This window comes from Malaclemys terrapin, chromosome 3 (assembly GCF_027887155.1).
Source record: "Malaclemys terrapin pileata isolate rMalTer1 chromosome 3, rMalTer1.hap1, whole genome shotgun sequence".
Taxonomy (NCBI): Eukaryota; Metazoa; Chordata; order Testudines; family Emydidae; genus Malaclemys; species Malaclemys terrapin.
The window spans coordinates 163,387,515-163,399,660 of record NC_071507.1 but is presented as its reverse complement, the minus strand read 5'-3'; the positions used below and the strand labels follow the sequence as shown (position 1 = coordinate 163,399,660).

The 12,146-nt window shown below is 40.8% G+C and overlaps 2 protein-coding genes across 2 annotated transcripts in view; both read right to left on the bottom strand.

Moving 5' to 3' along the window:
- The window catches only part of KLHL31 (kelch like family member 31), a 265,997-nt gene that overhangs the window by 133,198 nt on the left and 120,653 nt on the right, over positions 1-12,146 (bottom strand). The window lies entirely within an intron of this gene.
- The window catches only part of GCLC (glutamate-cysteine ligase catalytic subunit), a 54,492-nt gene continuing 48,551 nt past the window's right edge, over positions 6,206-12,146 (bottom strand). The window contains exons 13-16 of the mRNA XM_054024417.1: positions 11,238-11,319; positions 11,038-11,141; positions 10,822-10,942; positions 6,206-7,958 (exon numbers count right to left, since the gene is read on the bottom strand). Of these exons, the coding sequence (XP_053880392.1) occupies positions 7,750-7,958; positions 10,822-10,942; positions 11,038-11,141; positions 11,238-11,319 (516 nt within the window). The 3' untranslated portion in view covers positions 6,206-7,749. The remainder of the gene's footprint in view (positions 7,959-10,821; positions 10,943-11,037; positions 11,142-11,237; positions 11,320-12,146) is intronic.

Here is a 12,146-nt window from a genome sequence, read left to right as displayed (position 1 = left end):
TCCCAGGCTTCCTAGCACCCTCCCCAGCTGTGGCTGCTCTAGGCCCTGATTTGTGGGGCAGTGTGGGAATCCTTGACTGTCCACTTCATATGCTAAAGGAAGTTGTTGCAGCCTCCCTGGTTCCCAACAAGATCCTGACAAGCCACTTTTTGGGTCTGCAAGCTCCAGCAGCTGGAGCCAGCAACAAGGAGAAGTTACCATTTGAAGACTGTCTCTTGCTTGCACTTTCACTTGTGTTTAGCAAATGGGCAGAGAATCCATGAGATGCTGGTGGACATACTGGTGGTGGTGGTTTCTGACCAACCAAAGACACCTGATGGAGAAGGACAAGGCAGAAGATGATACAGACATGGAAGAATGGACCTGGCAGATATGGCCCGTGATTCTTGGTGTAGATGCTGATAACGCCACATAAACCAGCACATCTGGAGTAGGGCCACAAGCACAGACATGGTGGGATTGCATCACCAGGCAGACCTGGGATGACCAGAAGTGGTTTCAGAACTTTTGCATGAAGAAATCTACATTTCGGGAGTTTTGTGAGTAGCTTGCCCCCACCCTCCAGCATCACAACACAAACATGAGGGTGGCCATACTGGTCCAGAAGTGTGTGATTTAGCTCTCTGAAAGCTGGCTACCCTAGACTGCTAACCAACTCAGCATTGGAAAGTCAACTGTAGGTAAAGTAATCGTGGTGGAATCTGAGGCAATCAGGCATGTGATCTACCCAAGGTGTTGGGCATAAACAATGTCCCTGAAGTAATTGCTAGTTTTGAGAGAATGGGGTTTCCAAAATGTGCCAGGGCCATTAATAGGACTCATGTGCTCATAGTTTGTCCTCCTCAAGGAGCACTTGAGTACATAAACTGCAAAGGAGACTATTCTATTATTATGCAAGACCTTGTGAACCACAAAGGCCAACTTATGGATGCCAAAGGGACTGCACTGGAAAAATTCATGATGCTGGGGTTTTCCAATGAAGTGGGGGGGGGAGGGAAGAGGAGGTATGTGGATTGCCATGCATTGTAGTTATGAATAAAATGAGTACTTACAACCTAGCTAGGACTGTGGATCTACAGGATGACTTGATGTAGAGAAATGTATTGAGAAATAGTGTCGCTTATAATGTGTTTACCTTTATTGTTTGAAACACATTATATGATGTAATCGCAATAAAATAAAAACCGTTTTTGAACACGTATTAGAAAAGCACAATATGAAGTCATTTCCAGCCATGCCAGCTGCCATTAGCGCACCAAAACAAAACCTTTAACAAAAACAAAGTGCACAAATAGTGCAAACAGTTCCAAACAATAACCCCCCCCTACTGTTGTGTGTCCCTTGCCCCCCACCCCAATTCTTCTGTCCCTTCTTCTGGCACTGCCACAGGTGTGTGGGGCTGTTCACGGAGTGGATGTCTGCTGGGGGGAAGGAGCCTACATGGGGGTGTAGGACTACATGGGGTAGATTTGCCCTGTCCAGCTGCTAAGTCCCAATTGCATGGGCAATCATGGAACAGTCCAAAGTGTTTCTGGTCTACAGCACATGGAACCTTGCAGGGGGGCTCTCCTTACACACTGAAACTCTGTCCTCTTTCTCTGAAGCCTGTCTGTGCCTTTCCACTTGCTGTGAGTCTTTCTCCCTCTGATACTACACCAGCTTGTTGTCCCTGTCCAGAATGTCCTCCATAAGTTCATCACAGAAAGGCTTCCACTTGGACTGGTCTGTGAGAGTTCTGCATTCCAGGGTCCTGTTGGAGTGGGCCCACACTGCTGAAGTGGAAGAACCTGCAGAGGTCAAAGGACCATCAGAGTTTGAAGAGCCTAAAAAGCAGACATCAAACAGTGTATTATTGTTTCAGTGCTTCACAACAGGTACAGTCAACAGTCATAAGTCACCAGGACCAGATGTTATTCACCCAAGAGTTCTGAAGGAACTCAAATATGAAAGTGCAGAACTACTAACTGTGGTATGTAACCTATCACTTAAATCAGCTTCTATATCAGATGACTGGAGGATAGCTAATGTGACTCCAATCTTTAAAAAAGGGTCCAGAGGTTTCAAAGGCAATCCTGGCAATTACAGGCCCGTAAGCCTAATTTCAGTACTAGGCAAATTGGTTGAAACTATAGTAAAGAACAGAAGTACCAGACAAAATAAATGAACACAATTTCTTGGGGAAGAGACAACATGGATTTTGTAAAGGGACATCGTGCCTCACCAATCTATTAGAATTCCTTGAGGGGGTCAACAAGTATGTGGACAAGGGTGAGTTAGTGGTTATAGTGTATTTGGACTTTTCCACAATCTTGTGGGACAGGATCTTTTGTCCTTTCTATCCCAAGACTTGCCAGTTGAGTCATAAGAACATAAGATAAGAATGGCCATATGGAGTCAGAACAATGGTCCGTCTAGCCCAGTATTCTGTCTTCTGACAGTGGCCAATGCCAAATACTTCAGAGGGAATGAACAGAACAGGACAATTATTGAATGGTCCACCCACTGACATCCAGTCCCAGCTCCTCCTGACAGTTAGAGGCTTAGGGACACCCAGAACATGGGGTTGCATCCTTGACCATCTTGGCTAGTAGTCGTTGATGGACCTATCCTCCATGAATTTATCTAATTCTTTTTTTAAACTCAGACTTTCCCAACATTCCCTGACAATGAGTTCCACAGGTTGACTGTATCGTGTGAAGTAGTATTTAATTTTATTTGTTTTAAACCTGCTATTAATTTCATTGCATGACCCCAGTTCTTGTGTTATGTGAAGGGATAACACTATAACCAACCATAAGTCCCAAAAAACCCTGCCAAATACATATACTAAGGTTAGTGTGAATAAAGCACAACATAATTAACTTACTTTTTTGTTTTGTTTTTATTTTTTAGTAAAACTCTCAGTTGGGCTGAGAACTGCCAAGAATGATAGCCTATTTTACTTTAATTTAAATGAGTGATCAATGTTATAATGCTAATCTGCCTATTTGTTTCCATTGTATAATATATAATTCAGAAGTAGCCAAACTTACTGACCCTCCGAGCTGCATACAATAACCTTCAGAAGTTCCAGAACTGCAAGACATGCACAAGCGGCGCCTGCTGGAGCGTGGAGCTTCTGCCCTGATATCTCCCTGCAGGGCTAAAGCCCTTAGTTTCCTGTCCCTGCAGTGCAGAAGCCCCTAGTTCCACTACCCCACCGTAGGGCAGAAGCCCCGAGTGTCCCCACCCAGTCTGATAGGTGGAGAAGGGGAGGGGAGGGGAGTGCATGGGGGCTCTGCGAACTGCACTTTAACTGTGAAAGAGCCAGATGCAGCTCACGAGACAGTATGGCCATGCCTAATATGGTTGAATTGCTGTTTCTGCTATACATTTACATGATACTGTACCAGATTTGACCACTAGTGGGTGCTAATGTATTATGTTTTTAAAAGTTACAGTACCATTTTTTTTTTTTTTTTTAAAAGTCATTTCTATAGTGTTTTTCAAAGTAGTTTTTTATTAAAAAAAAATCCAGGAAATTATTAAGTTGTTGGTTTTGAAGTTTGAAATGCCTCTGGATTCAGACTTTATACACCAGTTTATACTCCTTTTTCAATTCTGTTCTATTGTATATATGTTCTTATATGGTCCTCCTCACTGTAGTATCTTAGCACCTTCTAGTAATGCATTAAGCAACATGACTAACATCAGTAACATGTTTGTTCCCTCATCCACTCCCCATGGAGAGTGTGTGCAGAGAAGGGTTTTGTTTTGGAATATTTTTTGCACACATACAGAGTTTATGTTAGAGAAGGCAGGTCAAAGAAATGCTCCTTGCACTTATAGAGCAGATCGATGATGGTAAGCTTTGTGATGATCCTTAGTTCTTGGAAAAGTTCATTCTATTGTCTCGGAGCAGTACCAAAGAAAGTTCTGTCTGTCGCACAAACAACCTTTACCCTTATTGTAGAAAGCTCCTTTGCGTCACAGGTGCAAAGTTGTTGACCGTGGTCTTCATCCTGGAGTTTAAATCAATCTTTTAGATTCCCTGGGCCCAGGCCGTCAAGCTTTGAAGTTAAGGACTGAGTCCTTGAACTTGACTAGCTATTCTATTGGCAGCCAGTGCAAGGAATGGAAGACAAGTCTGATGTAGTTGCCGTAGCCAGTAGCTGAAGAGATGCACTGCAGGATTCTGTGCTAGATGGAGTTTCCTAAGTACTGAAGGCTTCATGCCCAGGTATATTGCATTGGTGTAGTCCAACCAAGAAGTGATGAAGGTATGAGTAACTGAGGCTAGGTGTCCTACACACAGCCCTGGTAAATCACAGTCTGCTGGACACTCACACTAGACTACTGTGTTGGGTTCCAGTCCACTGGACCCATGTACTTTAAGTCTCCCTTGATCAGAGTAGGCTCCAGCACTGTCTTTGGCATCTCCAGCACATTCACAGGGCATAGGCTGTCCAGCTGGCACCACACAGTCCAACTGCTATAGACTGTCAGGACCAGTGTTGACCCACTCAGACTTTCCTGTGGCTTAAGCACACCTTTTCCCAGAACTCCAACCATAGGGGCACTCTGGATTTGCAGTTTAACTCTTCAGGGGCACGATAGTAAAAGCAAACAGAATTCTGTGCAAAATCTAACACACCATTGCTCTTTACTTAGATAGCCTGGGAGAAACACAGAACTAGGCAAAAAATAAATACCCCATAGGCATTTACCTGCCTCATTTTCCTCACCACTCTGGAGAGTTCTCTGAACTTAGGGCAGAGTCCTCTGTAGAGTCTAGATTCCTTCTCCTGAACTTGGTTTATTTTCTGAATCATGGAGTGTCTCTCTCTCTCTCTGCTCCAGATCAGCTAGTTTCTTTTTCCCCAGCTGGTCCTGCAGTCAAAATAAGCCCTTTCCCCCACTACAAAAGCATGCTCGTGTCCTGCCCAAAGTTTTCTGTATCTGGGAGTCTTCCCTGATCCACCAGGCCTCTGTAGCAGCACCTTGGTTTCTTTGTTCTTTTGCCACTCCCCAGGACCCTTCCCTGCAGTCAATCTTGGTTGAACTAGTTTCCTGAGGCTTCAGCCATCCCATTGTCCTAAGGTGTTTCCACCTGAATAGGTGGCGATTGAGAGTTAAAAACTGACAGTTGTAGCTGGTCTGTGAGGAACATACTACAGTCCCTGTCAATTCATGGCTGTCTTACTACACACTAAGCCCTGGTCTACATTGGGGCAGGGGAGTGGGATCGACTTAAGTTATGCAACTTCAATTATGTGAACAACGTAGCTGAAGTTGACGTACTTAGATCGACTTACAGTAGTATCTTCACTGCGGTGAGTTGACTGCTGCTGCTCCCCCGTTGACTCTGCCTGTGCCTCTCGCAGTGGTGCAGTACAGGAGTCAACGGGAGAGTACTCGGGGGTCAATTTATCACGTCTAGACTAGACACAATAAATCAATCCGCGCTGGATCGATCACTGCCCGCCAATCCGGCGAGTAGTGAAGACATATCCTAAGGCTTTCCAGGCAGCAATTTCATAACATCAGCCTGAATTATATAAGTTGCACATAGATTCCCCAAGTTATAACGCCAGGTCATTGTTCAAGATGGGCTGGAGTCTCCTAGCCACCCAGGGACGGTAGAAAGCAACATCTTTGAATAATTCTATGTAAGAGCTTAGCGACAGTGAGGAATCCAGGAAGCACTCCTAAGCCATGGACCGAACTGAACAATTGTGGATGTGTACCTTCAACCAAAGGAGACTGCACTATGGTTGAGAACTCTTCAAAATGCTTTCCTCTGCTCACCAGCATCACTCTGTTAGGTATGGGTTGTACATAAGTGACAGTCTTTGGGGGGTTTTGCTTAAAAAAAATTATATATTTAAGATGTACCATGGAATCTAAACCACATTTGGTCTTAAGCCTTGAAAGATTATTTCCAACAGCACTGTGACCCAGTATCATGCTGGAGTATTTCTTCAGTGTCAATTCAAGAGAGGAGTGCCACATAAATCAACACACACCTCTTCCTACTGTACTCTGGCTTCCCTTAGAAGTCTTCCATCCAAGTACTCATTACTTCCACTGCTGCTTAATTTGCTAGAAACGACAATCACAGCGATGGGGAATTTTCTGAAAAGAAAGTTATTTGCTGCACTTGTGGCAAGAAAATGTTTCCACTCTGGTGTGGATATTCTTTATATACATCCAAACAATCACTATATACTGCAAAGTTCATTTTTTATTTCCATATTCCACAAACTAATGAGCATATCACCTGCCATCTACATCTTGATTAAAACAGGTTCACCAAAAAAAGAAACAGGCATTCTTTCATTCTCTAAAGCACACCTATGAACACAGCACAAGTTCTAATATTGATACATAAAAGCTTTTTCTGGTGCAGCATCATTACAATTTCTCCATTAGTTCCTTTTTAAAATGATTACACCTTAGATATTTATATATGCTTGTATTAAACTTTGCATAATCTACCATACAGTATGTCACTTTTAGAAGCCATTTAATAAACTAAATTAAAAAGTCCCCATAAATTTAGGTTATATACAGCTGTAATTGTCAAGTTCTAAATTATTTACAATCTCTCTAAACTGCAGGTTCCCAATTCACAAAAGGATTAGTGCATTCCATGATTTCTCTTTAGACTGATTTTATGCAGGGATTAACCTGTGCTTACAATGCTCAGCAATAGTTATTAGTAAGTTAGCGTGTTGATGACAGAAACATTTAGTAAAATCAGGGGTGGAGGAGTGCCTTAGGCTAGAAAAGGAATTAATATATGTTCTCATCTTGCTTTTGTGTTGCACTCTGTTGACTTTAGGAACAGCAGCAATTGGAAAAAAATAAAACTAAAGAGCAGCACAAAATAGAGCAGACTTCTCAGCCATTTCACCTTTCACATAAGCATTCCTTTAACATTCCAGTTCTCACTCACTCTCTCCATGTTTAAATTGAAAGACTGTCACCCACGGTAAAATCTATTTCTGGAATTGTTAGAACACAGGAATTTACCAGACTATATCCAGTAAAGGATGCATTTATTTCTGTAGCTTTTGTGCATGTGGTGTGGTTGTCCAAAAGAGCCTTGTCAGGCCATCCCTTAGGCTCTGCTCATCAGGAAATGAGCAGATTTTGCATATTTGAGTGAAGACTGAGCAGATTCTACTGGTCTGTGGTTGATAAGTGCATGCAGGTGTTGTGGTAGCCAAGGGACTGGCACAAAGATGAACAAATAGGGAACATGTCAATTTATTCTGTTTTATATACTCAACGGAGGATGGAAAGGAAAGTTCTGTGAATCAGGTCCCAACATTTTCTTTAAAATTAGGTAGATTAGTACATTCCAGGTAACAAAAAATTAGTCAACATTCAATATCTGGAATGTATACAATATATAAGTACCATTATATTACATTTATGAAGTTGTTCAGGACAGTAATTTTTTTTCCAGAAGAAGCATAAAAAAGTTACAAGCTGGTTCACAACAACTTTAGGTACAATGTTATTAAAATACACTGATGTTAGTCATAAAAATATTTTACTATTTACATGTACACTGTATAAACCTTAACAATAAGAATATGCCCATTTTAGGAAGCCTTACATGAATATCTAGGCAGATTGGCCCATGTTAGGTGCAGTACTACCTGTTTTGGTCTTCACAACCTGAAACTACTGGATACACGGTACTGTAACTCATTCTTCACTAGAATGTTTACACTTTCTACTCGGTATTCAAGCATTTCATTAAAAAGAGCTAGTTTTATTTCCACTGTGTTTTATTTTCTTAAATCCTACTCCAAGTAATTCAGGGCACTCTGCTTTTTCTTGTGCAATTTGGTTGCATTTCCTAATAAGGCTGTAATTCATTTCATCAGTGATCACACTATCTTGCTTGTAGTCAGGATGGTTTGCAATAAACTCCCTCATCCACCGAGCAACTGTCATTAATTCTCCTGAAAGGAGAAAAAGTAAATAAAAATCATATTATAGACATGTATACATTGCATTTAGCATCTACTTTATTTAGTATATTACATACCTGCAAGTATTTCTAATTACATACACACTGTATAGTCACGAGCACCACATATGCTTCATAGTAAAATCTAGCCACATTAAAAAAAAAAAAAAAAAAAAATCATGAACTCACTATAGACGCATATTGAAGGACATACACCAAGCACACTCCCGACACAGACACTAAAAGTCACTTATCTAGAACAATCTATATCCTAGAAGTTTTACTTTCAAAGTTTCAGAAGTAAAATGTCAAGATACATTTATGAGCTTGCGTAACAGAAACTATACCAGAACCTAAAAAATCAGAATGCATCAATGGGAAAAGCAGACAATTTAAGGCAGCAACTGTCAAACTCTTCACATAAAAGCACATTTTAATAGAGAAACTGTCTCAGAGACCAAGTGTCAAACTATCTGTATCTGTAATCATATCTCTACCGCGTTATATCCAAATTCATATTATATCGGGTCGCGTTATATCGGGGTAGAGGTGTATTAGATATTTCCTTAGCTTTTCCACCTGTACAGTTCCATTAGTGGGAGTGCTAGGGTCGACAAGCTGCTGGCACTATAAACACCGTTGTCTAACTATACCAGAGCAGGGCTAGATAACAGTAGCTAAGATGCCAATTTTTAATCTATGCTAGTGCTCACGATGTTGCTACCTCTAGTGGAACTATACCAGTGGCAGCAATAGTAGGAAATTTAAGGAAGACTATCTGGCGTAGACAACATTAGCAACCAGACAGCTGCGCATGGACCACCGTTCAGGAACTTTTGACTCATAGGACCCTAAGGAGGTACTGGGAACAACTAGGAAATTCCAGAGCTTGTGCCTAAAAAACTGCCACAACATGTTAAGACACATCTAATGTTTTTTCTGTTATAAATTTCAATTTTTGAACATGAAAGTGTAATATCAAACATTCAGTGTCATTTCAGTATCAAAAACACCCAAAATCTAGAATCAAAGAAACATAGGACTGGAAGGGACCAGTCATCTACTCCAGTCCGCCGCACCGAGGCAGGACTAAGTGTTGTCTAGACCATGCCTGACATGTATTTCTTAAAAACCTCCAATGACGGGGATTACTTAACCTCCCTAGGTAATCTGTTTCAGAGCTTAACTACACCGACAGGAAAAGTTTTTCCTACTGTCTAACCTAAATCTCCCTTGGAGCAATTTAAGTCCATTGCTTCTTGTCCTGTCCTCTGTGGATAAGGAGAACAATTCATCACCCTCCTCTTTATAACCACCTTTTACTATTTGAAGACTGTCATAAGAGTTTACTACACAAGCTGATGTTAGTAGCACTTTAGACTTTAGAGACCAGTAGAGTGAGATAAATGGAGTTAGTTCTAATAAGGAAACAACTACAGTAGAAGTCAGATGCTGAGTGGGTGAATGACTGATGGATGACCACCACCACACCCCAAAAAAATTATTCTTAGAGATTACCAAAGCAAATATAGCAACATCTACTTGTAATATTAAATTTATAATGTAGCATTTCCAGCTCCACTAAGTCCTTATTTTCATCTTATTTTTTAAAATGCCATTTAGCTACAAGTTTCTATAGCATTTTCAGAAATGTGAAATTGTTTATGAGGTCATGAGTCGAGAGATTCATCTTTCAGTAAGACTGAAAACCAGCCCTTACCGTTACTACTTAGGATGGTTTAGAGACCGGGCGCACACACCATGGTATTTGCACATACAGACTCTTGTAGGCAAGTATATCTGTTTATGCCTAACTTGAATAAAAAGTTTAAACCTCTCCTTTTCTCAATGTACATGGTGCACTCTAGAAAAAATCAATGGGCATGAAAAACCAGCCTACTGCATGTAGGCCTGGCTTGACATGAATAATTTGACATGGGTGAGACCTCATTTCTTGGGAGACCGGACTAAGGAGGTGAATGGATCATCAGGTTGGAAACAATATCTGTCCCAGCTAAAATTCTGGGGAACACCCAAGGAGCCATTAACAATGGACAAGGTAACAATGGCTAAGGTAAGTAGGGAAAGTAAAGATTAGGTAAAAAGTACATTGTGCATGGACACTGCGTGAACAGAGCATGCTTTACAGCGATTGTTTCACACAAAGTAACCAAGCCAAGCCCAAAAGAGGTGATGTAAATTCAATGCAATGTGCAAATATATGAAGGAAGAGGTTTGCTGTATAACTTTGGACACGTGGTACACCATATACCCATCCACTATACTTGAGTGTGATCAACTCAGTGTAGCTTAGCTATACGCCAAATAAAGCAACCCAAGATTGGAGTCAAACTGATTTCGACATCTTGGGAATCCCCAAACACTGCATATCTGAACAAATATTTTTAAAGCTATGATGAGGTAAAAATAGGGGGTTAAAGGACTTTTTTCTTTAAATAATATTCCATAAGTAGCTTTCGGGACCAAAGGACACAGGACTCCCTGCTTGTTTTATAAGACACCCAAAGACAAGGCCCCATGCTCTACTGCACCATATTAATGCTAAATTATGCTGCCAGTGTAATTAGCAAAATTAGTATGACACCAGAATTACGCAGCACTACCCCACAGACCCAAGTGTTGGTAACGATTTGTGATTCAACAGGTGCAGAAAGATAACAGATTAATAATATTCAAAGTTGCTACGGTAGATTAAGTCCCCCTTTACATTAGAAATTATCTAAAAGATTTGTTTAAATGTCATACAATTGGGGGAGGGGGGGTGAGGGGGAGGGAAAAATCAGGAAATTCACAGTCAAGTTTCTTTGCATCCAACATATAAGCATTAGTCATACCAGAGGCTCTCTTTTTAATTAACTTCAGATAGTTCAGAATGGTGCATCTTGTGTCCACATCCACTTCCATGTTTTCGAGGTAAGAGTTTAGAATTGGGATTAAGCCAGGAAAGACACCATCCTGCAAGAAATAACACACGACCAGTATAAACTCACTTGATGTAATTTGTGAATAAGGAAAACAGTTCAGTGTTCCAAATAGAAACTACCCCACACCTTTCCATTGATGATTGTGTCTATGCTCATCAAGGTGTACTCTTCTGCATCTGTCTCTTTCCCATTCTGTGCTGGGCCACATCCATCTACAACGGCATTTCCACCTTATCAGAGAAGAAGGGGGAAAAGCAAAACAATTAACTTTCTGCATCTCTTGAACTGGTCCTTAGCAAGTAATCTGAAAGCAGTAAGTGCAGTACCTTTACAAATATCTTTTCTGAAATAAAACATTCCCTGCCGAACAGCATCTCGTTTCTGGGCTACCTTCATATTTTCATCAACCTAGTAAGGGAAAAATCGCAAAGGTTATTTATCAGATGCTAGAAAATGGGCGCTTTACCTACCGGAGTGTTTTGGTCTTGGAAGTTCGGATTTCTAGATATATTTCTTGTTAATTTCACTGCACTAGAGCCAGTTAAGTCCTACCTACAGACAACAAGTTTTATTTCATTTTTCAAAGGTTAGCATTCTGCACAGAACCACAGAGCACCCTCATTCATGAAAGTATAGTTAACTGGTCAGTAAGTGGCATCAATAGAATGGCACTGGCATGAACAACTTGTAATTTTAGATACAAGCTGTGTCAGCTGTAAACTGAAACAGAGGAACATGTGTCTTGTCAGGCAAGCTTCTTTTGATATTTAGGTGTAATTAAATGAGTACAGTTGGAATAAGAGGTTATGATTTGTTTTTCTAAAATTGGCATTTCCTGTTTCATATTCTTCAGCTGCTGGGGCTGGAGCAGTGGCTCCGACTGTTAGTCAACTCTCCCCCCAGAGTATTTTTAGTAAAAGTCAGGGACCGATCATGGACTTCTGTGAATTTTTGTTTATTGCCTGCAACTTGTCCATGACTTTTACTAAAAATACCTGTGACAAAAATCTTAACTTTATGTATAAACCAACTAAAATTTTGGTTGAAAATTTTAAAATCTTAGCCTCTGAATAGCTTCTGGGCAGATTATGCCCAAATTCTTCAATCAATATGATTATTGGGGGAGTTAGTAGTAGTCCACTTTCAAGCAGCTAACATTAGTGTAGCCTCTGGAAAAAGGAAGAGGATTCGCTACATTCAGTTTGTCTTCTCCTCTCTCAATGTGATGCAAAAAA